At 38.1% G+C, this 15,377-nt stretch overlaps 1 protein-coding gene across 1 annotated transcript in view; it reads right to left on the bottom strand.

Annotated features, from left to right (window-relative positions):
- kcnh8 (potassium voltage-gated channel, subfamily H (eag-related), member 8) overlaps positions 1 to 15,337 on the bottom strand; it is a gene marked incomplete in the record, with an annotated part of 79,007 nt that extends 63,670 nt beyond the window's left edge. Inside the window, 1 exon segment of the mRNA XM_014011242.1 lies at positions 15,063 to 15,337. Within this exon segment, the coding sequence (XP_013866696.1) occupies positions 15,063 to 15,138 (76 nt within the window).
- Positions 15,338 to 15,377: the final 40 nt, after the last annotated feature.

Below are 15,377 nucleotides of genomic sequence, written 5' to 3'. Positions count from 1 at the left end.
CAATTACTGATACTGATACTGGAGCTAAATCCAAATACTGACCAACTTGATTTGGATTAGCTTTAAAAGGTAAATATTCAATGATTAATCTCTGAATGTTTCATTAAAATCTATCTAGAGGTAGAACATTTCTACAATAACACAAAACAAATAACCAACATGCATGTCCACGCAAAGTACCACACATGAGGGAAGAAAAGATTTTACATAACATTTTTTAAAATCTATTTGGTCCTCTGTTTCATCCAGTGTACACGAGGAGCTGGCCTCTCCACAGTTCCCACTCGTGGTGCTGGAAGTGGGCGAAGCCGGGGCTCTCTCAGGTGGTTTACAATTATTCATTTTGYTCAAAAGAGCAACTGGATTAGCTGAGTGAGTCGGACCCCAAATTGCAATGTAAAAGTCAAAATAGGACTAATTTATTTGTTCACGACCATTACGTCCCTTATGGTCATTTAATTGATGGTATTTCCTTTTTAGACTTTTAGGTTGGAGGTCATTTGTGCCTTGTTGCAACTGTATCCAAACTCCCGCAGTAATTTGGACAGGCTCTCTAATATGGGTCCTTATTTTGTACTCAGCACAAACATCAAAAAGCTGATTGCTGTTGCTCCATTTTGCTGTGATTAAGAATATACTGCTAGTTAAAACTTGAGCTTTCTCCTCCAAAATGAATTTGTATTATGTTATTTTGGAATATGAATCCTGTGGTTAAGTCGCTACAGAAAATAGGGGTGTCCCAATACCAGTTTTTCTCAAATCAAGTACAGATATGAAAATACACCAGCTGGCTCTCCTGCTTTATTGGCCAACAGCCGCTCTGAATGGATCAAATCAAATATACAGCATGATTTATATTATTGAAACATTTTAAAATAAATAAAAAAAAAACATCAAATGTTTTCTTTTTACTTATGTTCCTAAACATGGTACTGATTGTAACACATCAAATGGAGTATTGATGGCAGTATACAAGTATCAATGCTGGTATAGGGCTCGATACAATACCAGTATCACCTATATTTGGTCTACAGCATGGACAACTTTTTTAGACAGTTTTGGCTTTGATACTACTTTACCTTGTGACACAAAGATGCATCGGTTGTAGACTGGCTTCAACCCCCCACCCCCACCCCAAGTGCCTTAGTCCATTCAGAAATCACACAGAGGCAGCTAAAAGGCATCCTGGCATGCAGTGTTGTGAGAAAGACACTTCAATTGCTTTGGCAGTCATCTTGACTTAGGTTAACTCAGCTGCGTTGAAGTGGAGTACAGACATCTCCCTCGTATAGTTTTCAAAACAAAAAAAAAAATTACTCAGTCTAGTCATTCTCTTCAAAATTTTTTAACTAAACACATAGTTTCTGTGCGTCATCATCGAGCTCCCCTCTGTAATAAACTTGATTTTTTTTGTTATTTAATCTCACCAGGCAAAAACATGATCGCCTTTTGTAGCAAGAGATGAAAAAATATAGAGTACTTTGTGTTTTAAATTTTAAATAGGAAAATTAGCATCTACAACAAAGACACAACTTAATATTTTTCCTGATTTTCCATCTTCCTCAAAACCTGCTGCCCTACTTTTCTTCCTCTCATCCCTTTCTTTTCTGCTCATCCTCCAGAAGCGTGTCCCTCCTCACCTCCCTATGTCTCTCTAACTTTTATCTATTCGCTTCCCGCATGTTGGCTTTTCTCTACCACACCTCCTGCTCGTCCATATCTCATCTATCAGCCTTCACTCCTTCCTGACTCCCCCCAGCTGTTCTTCAGATCCCTCCTACCATTTTAGACCTCTTCACCTAATTTCTCTCTGTCTCCTTCTAACCTTGGCCTCCAACTAATCTTCTTTCGTTTCCAAAGTCCATTCATTTACTTTCGGCTATCACTGAAGTTGACATTGTTCTTGACTTTGCACCTCTACAAAAATAAAGAACTTTCTCCTGTTTGGATGTCATTTTTTCCCTTCTGCACTCAAAGTTTCTGTCATCGCAACTTTTCTTTGGATTTTAAATTTGGTTCTTCACTGTCTCCTTGCCTCTGTCTTTAATTTTCACTTCTGTCGTCAGCCTCGCCCTCTTCATCACCTTTCGCTTTAACCTGTATCTCCCCCATCCCGATTTTTCTTGTGGCTAATTGTGCCAACGTAGCAGCTCATAGATCATCTCAACGTGTGCTCATGTATGCTGCTTGACAGCTGCTGGAGGAACCCTGCAGGTATGTGTGTGGGGGGAGGGGGGGAATATAAGGAGRGGAGACGGATACTGGAAGAGTGAAATGGGAAAAATAGTTAGAAGGTGTTTTTAAAATGCAATTAATCTGTCAGCTGATGTACCTTTGTTCTGGTGAAATCACCAGCAAAAATTGTTTAATGAAATGAGACGTGTAATTATTGGTTGTTTTTGTCCCGTTTTAGTCTTCATTTAATCTAATCAGATGCTTAACTTAAACAATAGTCAAAATGCCAAATGAAARTAGTACAAACTTGGCAAATGTTTTTATAGAATCAAATAAGATAATCTTAGATACGTTACAGTGTGAAACTTATTTATTTAGACCAGTGGTTCCCAACGTTTTTAGACTTGTGTGCCCCCTGGAGCCATTTTGTCATACCACTTGTACACCTTCAGTCAAACGTAATGATGATTCTAAAAATATATATATAGTGTACTACAACTGATTTTTAAATTAAAAATTATTTAAAAATTATTTTTTCATCTCAAATTAAACATGAAGATAAAAATGTTGCCTTGAAAGTGAATAATTAAATAAATAAACCAAGTATTTGGCAGGTGCAGAAAACAGCAGCGTCCAAAGTACATTGTGATGTCCAAAATACATCAGAAACTCACACAAATGAGTAAATTCCATGAGATTCCATGTTTTATACTAGATTCCATTTTGTGTTAATTCTGTGATTCTGACTGCAATTTCTGCATTGCGGAAATCATAGGGCCCTACATATCAGTCCTATTTTTTTTTTTTTTTACACACCTGGGAAATTTTTCCATGTACCCCCTGTAATATGCTCGCATACCCTTGAGTGGGAATCACTCCTTTAGACTGTGAAGGACTGAAGAAACTTTCCAAGGTCCTGAAAGTGCTGGAATGTTTCTATACTTTAGACCAGGCCAGGCCAGCCAGTAAATCGGGATCTACCGGTAGATCTTYAGCTGGTTAGCAGTAGCTCACGGAGCAATGGATCACGGAGCTTGTAGAACGCATCATTGTTAAACATTGCAGCCTTAAACATGCTCTTTGCAATATTTGTTTAACATTGCAGTCTTCAACGCACTCTTTGCAACGTTTGTTTAACATTGCAGTCTTCAACGCACTCTTTGCAACGTTTGTTTAACATTGCAGTCTTCAACGCACCCTTGTCAAAGTTTGTTTAACATTGCATTCTTGAACGCGCTCCAGTCTCACTTGTTTTGGGTGCTGTGAAACAACACTCCGAACAAGGTCTTGCGAGATTAGGGTCATGTGTTAAAACATGGCAGCAAGGCGGAAAAAAAAGATGAATGAAAGACAGCTAACAAGCAAAAAAAAATCTTATTATTTTCACCTGGAGTGGGAAGAGGACTCATATATAATTCRAGCGCTGCCTTGGCTTGTCCAAAAAGGATAACATGGAGCAGCATTTCTTTCAAAAGAATGCACAGACGCTACGAGGCAGATTTCCCCTCCTAAGGTAAGGCTGCTATGCAAATGCAGCCCCGTACCTGCTGCAACACACGTATTTCAGTGATGACTAAGTTTTGAAAGAAGCGTTTGATGCTGCAAACGTGCTTTTCTGTGTTTTTAAAAATAAAAGTGAGATTGTGGCTGCTATAAAGACGTGCATTTGTCCAACAGGATGGATGGATATGTCCAACTCGTGTTCGTGTTTCAGTCTGGACTGCTCTGGGTTGAAAATCAGGTTTTGACTCTGCAAAATGACATTGGGATCAAATCCAGAGCAACAAGTCRCATGGATGGAGAGTTCTGGAGTCAGCTTTCTCTCACATGAAAATCATCAAGTCCAACAACAGATCCACAAAGACTGGTGATCATCTGGAGATCTGCTTACACCTCAACCACCTCATACTGCCTGCCTATGAGACCCTGGCCTCCTCTCAGTGTCAGAAGTCCCACCAAGGTAGACATACATTTTTTTACATTACCGTATTTATTTATACATTATTTTTATATAGCTTGCATAAAAACTTTTCTGTTTCTCTGTCAGTAGTTAAGTAAGGATTTTATCTTTTCTTTTTTTGTAGGTAAATATATGGTTAAGTAGATAGTTTTGTTTGACAATACTTTAAATTAAATAAAACTAGCAACACAATACTTTCTGCTTTATTTACTTTAAAGAAGTGAGGAGTAGGGAGACGAAAAAATATGTTTTTTGATACTGAGGCTGGACGAGTAGATCTCAGTAAACTGCCGACTTCAAAAGTAGCTCTTGGTTCAAAAAAGTTTGGGCACCCCTGCTTTAGACAGTGTGAAGGACTGAAGGAGCTRTCCAAGGTCTTGAAATGGCTGGAATGTTTCAATGCCTTAGACAGTGTGAAGAGCTGAAGGAGCTGTCCAAGGTCTTGAAAGTGGTGGAATGTTTCAGGACTTTAGTAAGTGTGGAGTGCTGAGGGAAATGTCCAAGGTCCTGAATRTGCTAAAATGTTTCAGGACTTTTGACAGTGTGAAGGACTAAAGGATCTGTGATTCTGTCTGCAATGCTCGCATACCCCAAGGGGTACATGTACCTCTGGTTGGGAATCATTGATTTAGACATTTAACATCAATCTACACTGAGAAGATTTCTGAAAACATGAACCAATTACTGGTTTCAGGGTGTCACAATATCAAACCTACTGAATTTTTTCTGGCCCACCATTCCCATGTTCAAAATGCGTTTTAGGAAGTTTCCAGTGACCAGGGGATTTTTTGGTTTGTTTTTCCCCTCTCTGGTCACATAAAGTCCTGGGCAGCGCTGCTCCTCTCTGTTGCTCCAAACCTTTGATTCCTCTTAAAACAATTGGAAATGAATTAGATGATATATCTGAGAGATAACACAGATAATTCATCTCCCTTTTTTTGCAACAAGCTACAAGAGTTAGCACATTATCAGGTGAAAAACATCCAACTAACTGCAGCCAAATTCAGCCTTGATCTGACATCTTGATGTGAAAAATGAAAGAGCTGATCAGAAATTGAGTGGAGGAAATCTCTGAGATAGTTCTGTAACACAGTGACTGGCAACATGTTTATTTGTGTTCTCACAGCTTCCTTATTTATTTCTGTGCTAAAAAGCTAAAATAACTACTTTATTATAAATACAGTATCACAGTATTATGTAGAATTATTTTAAGTTAAGCATTTAAAATGGAAAATTATTATTTTTTTAGTTTGAAAAGTTATTTAAGGTTTTTTGTCAGCATGCCATTTTAGTCTGCCTGTAGTTTAGCAATGGTAGCGGAGGAAGTGAATGAAGACATTCAGTCTGTGTTGACAAGGCTTCCAAATTAAATTAAATTTGTCTCACAAAGCCTGCAGCACTCATTTGCAGCCACCTCATTTGGTTCGGTACGTCTGTCTTCCCAGTAGGGGATGATTGTTTACAGCACACACAATTTCCGGTTAGCTTCTTAGCTTAGCTTCCTTCACAGTTGAGCTGGCGCACTGCATACGTCACGGCCAAACGTTAGCGATTGGTTAAACCAGATCCAATTGTTTTAAACTTCAACAGAGGCCACGCTTCCAGCTAGAAATTGTTTCTCAATAGTCAAGAGTTCAGACCCTCTGTGTGAAGCAAAACGAAGAACAAGGGCCTGGTTTTTACCAGGCTACCAAAACACTTACAATACTATTATTTTACAACACAGATTTTCTTAGTTTTAAACTACAGCATGTTTAAAGTTTTAGGGAATGGCAGACCTTTATTTATTTATTTAATTTTTTGTGGTTCTAATTGTAAACAGGACACTTGATGCTTAGTGAATTGGACTGAAGGTTTGGGACCAGCACAGATGTATTTAATGAAGGCTGCATCCCATTTCTGCACCTGTGTGTGCTGTCTAGCTAAAGCAGAACTTCCTCTTATTGGACTGCAACTTGATGCCAAATGATTCAATAAGAAAAGCATGTTTTTACTTTTAAGATTGTATGTATAATGTTGAAGTTGAAGTTTTTATTTTTTACTTAAAAACGGAACACTTTTTTACAGGTTAGACAGTGCGCGGGAGGTCTTTTTTTCCCCAACCTTCTATCCTCTCATCCCTGTCCTACATACACCTGCCTCATGAAACAGGTATATAAAGAGCTCCTGTACGAACACTCACCAGCTCATTGACAGCCTCACTCACTTCCTGAAGCACTCCTGGGCTATTTAAGGCACAGGAACAATTCTTATGATGTGGGACCAAGCACCAGGAAGCACACAAAACGAGCGAACAGGAGGTAGGAGACGGAAAGCAGCAGAACTACCCAGCGGGAAGGGATAGAGTCGGACTGAGGAGAGCATGAAAGATGAGGACAGGTAAAGTGAGGCAAAGGGGAGGCTGAGAAATATGCCAAGGCAGACAAATAATGGGTGTTAGGAGGGCAGAGGGTGAGGGGGTGCCGTGAAACGCTGAGAGCAAGAGGGATGGAACGGTGAGAGGTGGGACAATGAAAGATGGAGTGTGGTAAAAATTGGTGGGTAAGTGAAGAGTTCTGCTCCTCGATTTCCAAAATCCATGCAGGCCTCTAAGAAACTGCTACAAATAAGTTACATAACCACAAAAAAGTCACTCCCAGTTGCCACAGTTACCACTGACACACACCATGGCAACCAAGGTTACAACTGTACAGTTTTCTCCTGGATACAGTGGCAGAATTCGGAACTTAATCATGCATACTTGTTGATTTCAGCACTACGTTAACATATTACATTAGGTGTACTGTTCAGCTGTATTCTCTGTTTGAATTAAAACATGCGCGTCTGCAGAGTATGCATGCACAATCCCATGAATAGTGGAAAAGAGAAGCTCATAACACAAACCCAGAGCTTTTAATCACTGCGAAGCCTTTTCATCACACATTCCCTTTTGGCTCTCATCAAATGAGACGTTACGCCCGTCATTAAAGTCCTGCAAGTTTCGGATCACGCCCCTCTTGTTTGTCAGTGTCTCTCTCCCCGTATCCCACAACAACAACAAGAAAGGGCTTCTCTCACGCTCTCTTGCAAAAACCAACATCATTATTCTGGTGAAACCCCATTTGCCGATTGTTTTGGACTGTCCATTAGACACTCTGATTGTGAGAGGAATCTCACTAATTGGACAGTTTAACAGGGCAGAACATCCTTGGTGATGCTGAGGCTCAGAACTCCCACGGGTCTGACGGAGCAGAGGTGCTCCACTCCCTAAAGTTCACAAAATCATGTACGTTTTTACCAGGATGGTGCTCGTATTATCCTGAATGAATGCTTTCTCAAAGGCTTGTTTATGGCAGTGAGCAATGCAGCGTTATTATTAATTTAGCACAGTTATTAGCAGGTTTCTAACCTGCTCTGCTCATTTACAATGAGTAAATATTAAAGTAGCTAACATGATTAATTATATTTTCGCTAAAATTACTTCTGCAAAATAATAGCTAGCAAAGATGTGAATTTGCTGATGATGTGGGCTAAATAACTAGCATTAGCATATGAACCTATTAGCAGTTATATTTATAGCATTAATTAGCAGCTACTGATGCTGTCATTTTCTTGAGCTGAATGCTATCATTTACAAAACTCTACTAAATACTCAAACTAATAGTGTTAAAATGATAATGTATCCATAGTACATTAATCTTATTGATTTTTTCATTTTAGAATTAAAAGTTACATATTAAAGGAGACACATCCTGCTTTTAAATCCTTTTATCATATTTAAATCATTGAGTTGGGGTCTATCTAAAGTGGAACTGCAATGCTTTGGTCTGAACTCCTCCTTATTGTAACTCCACAAGCCCCTTGTTTCACCTTTTTTCTGAGGTGTGTCTCAGATCAACACGTTTTGAGGCTGTCTCTTTAAAGTTTCTGTGACATCCATTTGTTGTAATAAATATAAATGCATGTTTGGAAAGATTACACGAATAACATATGGGAATTTTTTTAACTTCACTGAGGTGAACAGTTGTTGAAATTTTTGCATGTGAAGAAACAGGAAGTGATGTCAAAGAGGAAAGTCTGCTTGTATAAAGAGCCTTACAACAATGCCTAATAACATACATTTGAAGACAAGAATCTGATGTTTCTTTAGATTATTTTGTGTCACTATCAGAGAGATGAAGGGTTTAAATATTATTTTTTAGTAAACAAAACCAGGGAGTTCCTTTTCTTGAAGACTTCCCCTTTGATGTCACTTCCTTTTTCTTTGAATGAGTCAAAATTAAAATAAAATATGCCTTTAATGTGAAAAAATGCAAAAAATCATGCAAATTATACAAAGTCTCCTAAAAAAAGATGTTTTATTTGATTTTTTTATATTTGAAGGATAAGCATGTCACTAGCACTTTAAATCCAAACGAGGTAATTAACACCCTGCCCTCCCAGCTTCCAGACTGGTTCATTCTAGTTTTACAGAGGGGTTTATGATTATATAGAGGTGCACCCGAGTGGTTAAGAAGTGGAAAGATCAAATGTAAACATTGGATGAAACAAGCACAACAATATACCTTCCAGATTGCTCAACAACTTCCGAATCCACACAATACATAGCATCCATATTTTTGTAACCACAGAATGCTACATATCTTCTGCTCATGGAAGCTATGCTCAATGGTTAGTTTGAAATTTTGAATATAATACAATCATTCTATAAATTTGAATTAGATTTAGTTTAAAAGGCACAATAATGATTTTTTTTTAATTACAGAAGAAGCTACATGATAATCTCAATACACCGTAAAATCATAGATTTTTATTTTTTTCTCCAAAAATAAGGAAGTCCAAATATTAATTGAAGGAAATTGGAACAGTAGTGCGAGTAAGTGAGAGACTTTCTGCACCCTGCAGCTCCACAGTCAATGATGATTGATTACTTCATCGCAGCCTCATAACTGCACTCATTATTTCTGTCAGAGTCGTTCTCTGACCGAGAGCAGCACCAGACCAGCCTTTTTACAAGTTAGCATAATCATATAGAAAAATAACACGCTTCTAAGCATCCGTTTAGGGATAATAAAAAGCTGTATTTTGGTCCAGGATATCTTTACTTTATTAAACGTTCCTGAAACTTAAGTGTCAGTCTGCGGTCTTTCATGCTCAGTAATTATCTTCCTCGATCTACTTGCAGGTCAAAGAGCTGCTGGTTTCAGAAAGCCACAGAGACACGGTGCTTCGAGTTCTTTGAATCGGCARGATCTGACTTCTTTAGCTGAGCCACATATTTAATTGGGTTTTTAACGGTTTGTGTGGCAGCACATGGTAATTACAATGCAGCCTCCCACAGCCACGCTTAACCTCATAGTTAGCATATGAAAAAGTTAATCAGTGGCCAGAAAAGTTGTTTTACTCCTGTTATTATATGTTGCCTGAGTACACACACAGAAATACACACTGTCATGCATATTAACAGCAGACAAACCTGCACACTACTCTGCTGCTTCTCGGTTCCTCCGTTTATTGATTTTTGTTTAATCTTTCATTCACATATAACATTGTGACTAACATCCCATGGTGACTCAACACAGCTACTTCAAGTCTTACTCTGTGTTTGCAACACAAAGTAGCTTTTTTAAAAGTCTAACTACATGGCATTAATGATGAATGGGTACAGGATGAGGAGGGCTTTACTCAGCTCTGTTACAACCATATCACCAAACCATCTGCTTCATTTGGCAAAAGGCAGCCCACTCCAATTTCTTTCTTCCCAATGATGGCTATCACTTGTAAGTAGAAGAGTCTAGTCAGCAAGAACTCTGAAATGGAGCAAGGCTGTAAGGATAAAAATAGTTTAGAAGTTGAACTGGTTGAGTTGATGCAGGGTGTAGTAGAGTTCCTTTACTTTTTGCCACCCTGTTCCTGTCCTTTTTCATGTCCTTTTCTTTGGTGATGTCATTTTCAGTGATAAATTGATTAAAGTAAAATAAATAGAATATATATGAACCATTAAAATTATTGGAAAACTACAAAATTTCCATTAGATGCACAATAAGCACACAAAATGATTAAATCAAGGTGTTTCACTTTATTAGATGCTATGACAGGACTAATGAAAAGCTTTTCTCTAGCAGTTTTTATTGAAAAATGCCTCCCACAACACAAAATATTTATATCAGCTTAAAAGATGCTAAAAAGTACATATTTGCTTTTTAAAGTATTTGTGTTCAATCAGGATTTGCCATCACAAACCTTACTGACCTGCTGAAGAAAGGTTTGAGCCAATAGTTTAAAATCTTTACATTTAGTCATATCAGTATGTTTAGACATCTTTTCCAGTGATTTTGAAYATTTGCTATTAAAATGCTTTTATTTTGAAGTTGTTTGACTTTTGTTAATAAAACAGACGGAGGTTGAACTTGAGTTCAGGGCCGGCCTGTGGCGTAGGCAGTACAGGCAAATTCTAAGGTCACAGTCCATGTAAGGGGCACCACAAATTGTGGAGGAAAAAATATATTTTACAACATTTCATCAGTTAATTTAGTTTGTAGAATTATCACTGATTATTGAGGTAACTCGTTCTGTGGGTTTCTCAGCCTGCTTTGCCACATGAGGTGTTATATGGTGCAGAGGATATTTTGTGATAAAAGTATCATATGAAGCAGACAAGGCTAACTACGGATGCTTATTGTGTAAAAACAGAAATAAAATAAGAATACTGAAAGTTTCAGTTATGATCTCAGATAAAGTTCAGGTTAAAGTCTAGTTTTCAGTGTCCTACCTTCATAAAATACTAATTTGTGTTGTGTTATTGATTCCAAGAATATAGTAAAATGCTGTTCAAATGGATGGAAAATACATCGTTTTGAGCACAAGTTTTACAACATTTTTCAGGCAGTATAGCCCTGTCCCTCTAGAACTGCTTCACACCACAGCTGCTCGTTAACATGACCAGGTGTTCCTCATTGCTGTCAGAAGATGCTGACAAGTATTCTGCTTCAAATGAATTATATTGTTTACTATTTAATTGGGCAACCAGGTTTCTAAAGATAAAACATAATATAAAAAATTATGTGTCAACGATAGCCATGTGATGGATCAGTCACATGGAGGCAGTGCTTRAAAGCCTGAATTTTGCCTGAAACTCTCAGACTGAAGAAGTCTCTTGGAGGAGAGACGAAACGTTTCATTAGAGAAGAACCCGTCCAGAGGACCTATACAATTTTTTTATTTTTGATTTTTTACCTGGATTACTGAGATGCATCAGGACATAAAAAATAAAACTTTTATTTGGTATGTGAATATAAGTAAATTGGTGGTGAGACAAGCRGTGCCACCTGAAATCTTGCCTGTGGCATCAAATTGGCTACGGCTGGTCCTGCTTGATTCATGTTTTTTTTTTTTGTTGTTGTTCTCAAGTAATCTAACCAAGAAAAATGGAAATGCATGAAGAAGTTTTGCAAGAATCTCTGKGAGAATCATGAGCTTTGCACTGGCTAAAGTTAAAGGCTACAAAAGATCTACAAAAATAAATAAATAAAAGGTATCAATCAATGAGCTTCCAGCTTATGTGCATTGATGTTATTGTGTTTTGTACCAATCTTAAGATTATAAAAGAGAGGTTTTCCATGTATTACACTACTAAACTCTAATATTGTATTGCTGTGTTTTTCAATAATTAAACTAAACTGACAAATCAGTTATTTTCATTTTCTATTAAAGTCATCTCCAWCATCAAAGATAACATTAATTTAAAAAGTTCCCTTCAACTTACTATTTTTGACAATTMATGTCAGTCAAAACTGAAAACCTTTACATTSTGACMAGCAGGTAGAATATAATGATATTATAGCCTGGTGATGACATGTGCTCATGACAAGAATCATACACCATAACCTTCAGCACCAGTGATGGACAGGTGATGAGATTAGTCACCTGGATGAAGAAGAGCTGTCAGAATGACAGAAGGTGTTGCAACATTTTCACACAGTGTCACAAAGCTACTAATATATGGTTAAAACAGGCCTGTTCACCCCAAACACAGTGGTCAGAGGTGTAGGTGTGTGTTCAACACTAACTCAGAGAAGCGTGTGGTTATTTCATTGATCGCACAATCTTCGGGAGTTGTGAGTATTTGCAAAGCTGCTGCTTCTGGTTTCAACCCTGAGACTTTGTGAATGGTCAAGCATTTTATTGTTTTATTGTAAACAGGGACCACAACTAACTTTTTTTCCCCGTGTCGATGAAGACAAAGTGATTTCTATAATTGCACAGACATTTGCACAAAGTACAAACGGGACCGTGTTCAACCGTTGCCCCCTTCCACTCTTTATCAATTTGTCACTGCCTCCAACTCCCGTCCTGGCTATGGATGACCTCAGACGGGGATCCCGCAGAGATAAACCTCAGCTCTTCCCTTATATTTGCTCTTGACCAGGCCATCAGACCTAATTTGTACCGTCAGGCTCCGCTGACTCCAGTTTGCTCCGTCTAGCACTTCAAATCCGGCATTAATTTCCCCCCACTTTGCCGGCTCAAGGACAGCAGCCCGTTCTTTGCAGCTTGAAAAACTACAGTTGTGTAAGAGCAATACTTGTGCTCAGATTGCAGAGGGTTTTTTTTCACAGAATTTATTATATAGCCTGCTCTTATTGGTAGAATTCAACCAGTATATTCAGGAGATAAAATCTTGTTGGATAGACATTAAAACGCCTCTGAGTGTTAAAGAATGTCTCAGATCATTGGGTATCTGATCAGGTGGTGAATTGGTAGAAAGAAATAGCTACTAAATACTGATAATATTGTTATTAGCAGATTTATGTGAGAATGTGTACTCTATACAGCAGAAATTAATACATTAAGCATGTAAAAGTGSTTTTAAAGATGACTTTGCTACATGTTATAACCAATTTCAAACTCACAAAGGCACTTTGACTAATTATAAGTTTTGTTTATAATAAAGGATCCCAACTATAAAGCAGAGTGGAAATGAAATAAGGAAAATCAAGCACATCAATATAAAATGCATATTGACACAGCAATTAAGTAAACATCTACTTTTTAAATGTTACTTTACACGCTAAAACTGCTGGGTTGAAAACAGCTGGGTCAAATTCAGACCTACGTAGTTTTAATTCAACAGGGTTGGTTATCATTTTTACCCATCTAATCTAAGTTTTATACCTAAAATTTTGATTAAAATTAACTATTTGTTTAATAAGAGTTGCAAAAACGTTGAGTTAAAATGAAAAGCCAACAATCTAGGTAATTGTGTAATTACAACTTGGGTTGTTAGCTAGCTGTCGCTTGTCATGATTTGGACCAAACATGTAAACAGACAGAAAGAGCTCTACAAAATACAACTTTGTTTTAATAAAACAAAAAAAAAAGGCTAAACTTACAAATATTCTGGAGACTCTTCTCTTTTTGGTTAAGGATGGACTGAAAGCTAACAGAATAAATGGGCTGAGGTTGATGGGATGAGTGACTGCAGCTGTGATTAATTGGGAATGAGATGCAGGTGGGGTGGGTGTGACAAAGGGAACAGAACACTGACTGAGGAGAGGTAATAAATGGCACRAGGACTGAGAAAAACACAAGTCACRAAGTGAACACAAAGAACAATAACACCACAAGAAAACTAAACACTGAAAAACAACTGATCCTGACAGCTAACTGCTATTAGCATCAGCTATAGCAACAATAAGTGTTGTTTTAGGAAACCAAATTGACTGTTTACGGCAAACTAAAGCCAAAAGCTCTTGCAAGTTGTTTTATCATCGTAACTATAATAAAATAATAACTCAACCACTGTGTCAAATGTTTCAACTCATAATTTGATCAAACCAGCCCAACCCATGACCYTACAGATGTAGCCCAGCAATTTAGTTCTCAAAATAACCAGTGGTTTTTAAATACTGAATGAATGRACTGGTATGGGTGATTTACCCAAAACTGAACATACTTTATAGAACATACACACAGGGGCGGAGCTAGACTTTTGTTCTTTAGTGGGGCAAATAAAGACAAGCACTCAAGATTTGAAAATTCAAGACGGYCGCCACAGCAAATTCCAAATGCCTTTCATTCAGCTGTTTTAAAAGAAAATTGAACTGATATTTTATAAGATTATAGCTAAGAGTGATCCAAAAACATGCTGAATGCTAGTGACAATTCAGCCATTTTTATACAAAGCTCACGATCACTGTAGAAGTTACCAAAAACAATCTGCCAAACTTTAAATGCTAATCAAAAATTTAAGAGGGACACCACAGCCAACTTCAAAAGGCTGTAACTCAACCATTYGAAGACTTATTGAGAAGAAATGGGGAGTGGAGTAGCTAAGAATGATCATGCTGATGCTAATACCATAATAAGCTAACCACCAATGCTAACTCTAATTTAATAAAAGTTTATAATTCAGCCATTTTCAAACATACACAGCTGAAAATTTATACAGTATACAGTAGTACCAGAAAACAATATTTAACTAAATCTAAATGCAAATACAAAATCCAAGATACCTCCAAAGCATGTCAGTTATTTGGGGGTGGCCAACCAGGTGCCAGAGTTGGCACTTGCCACTACAGCCACCCCTCTGGCTCCAMCCCTGCATGCACATACATATTTTAAAATGAAGATCTCCACAAATAAATATAAAGTTTCAAATTATCCCTCTTCCAAAGTTCCGTTTTTTTTTTTCAGCACCACAGAAAGCTGCAKGATGGGAGCTCTCCAGGGTCCTGCCGGTCCTGCCTGCAAACTTAACGCTAAACTGGAACTGAATGGACAATTAAAGAAAAACTCTCAAAGAAGCTGAGAGGGCTCTGCAGCTTCACCCTCTCCTGGTTATTGAGAGGATCGAGCGTCAGTCTGTCTAAAACTGATGCTAATGACTAATTAAGTAGTTATTATTATTATTATTATCAATTATTTTTTTTAAGAAATGCAAACTTACGAGTGCCATCGAACCGTGTGGCTATGGTGTCCAGAAAGGTGTTCTGTGGCGCCAATAAGCCCTTCATCACAGGCATGGTCCCTGCTGAGTGTCCAGGTCCCCATCAAAGTTACTGGCTACGAGCTGCGAGGCGTCGTGCGCGCGTGAGCTGCTCCCATCTGAGCTCCTTCCCGTCCTTTCTCCTCCAGCTCCGGCTCTGCTGCCGAGGAGTGCCGCCGGGTGCTGGAGACGCGCGTGCGCGAAAGGAGGACAGGTGCGGCTCAGGTGAGAGAGAGAGAGAGAGAGAGAGAGAGAGAGAGAGAGAGAGAGAGAGAG

This window comes from Austrofundulus limnaeus, unplaced genomic scaffold, assembly GCF_001266775.1.
Source record: "Austrofundulus limnaeus strain Quisiro unplaced genomic scaffold, Austrofundulus_limnaeus-1.0 Scaffold78, whole genome shotgun sequence".
Taxonomy (NCBI): Eukaryota; Metazoa; Chordata; class Actinopteri; order Cyprinodontiformes; family Rivulidae; genus Austrofundulus; species Austrofundulus limnaeus.
This window is presented reverse-complemented; position numbering and strand designations above follow the sequence as displayed.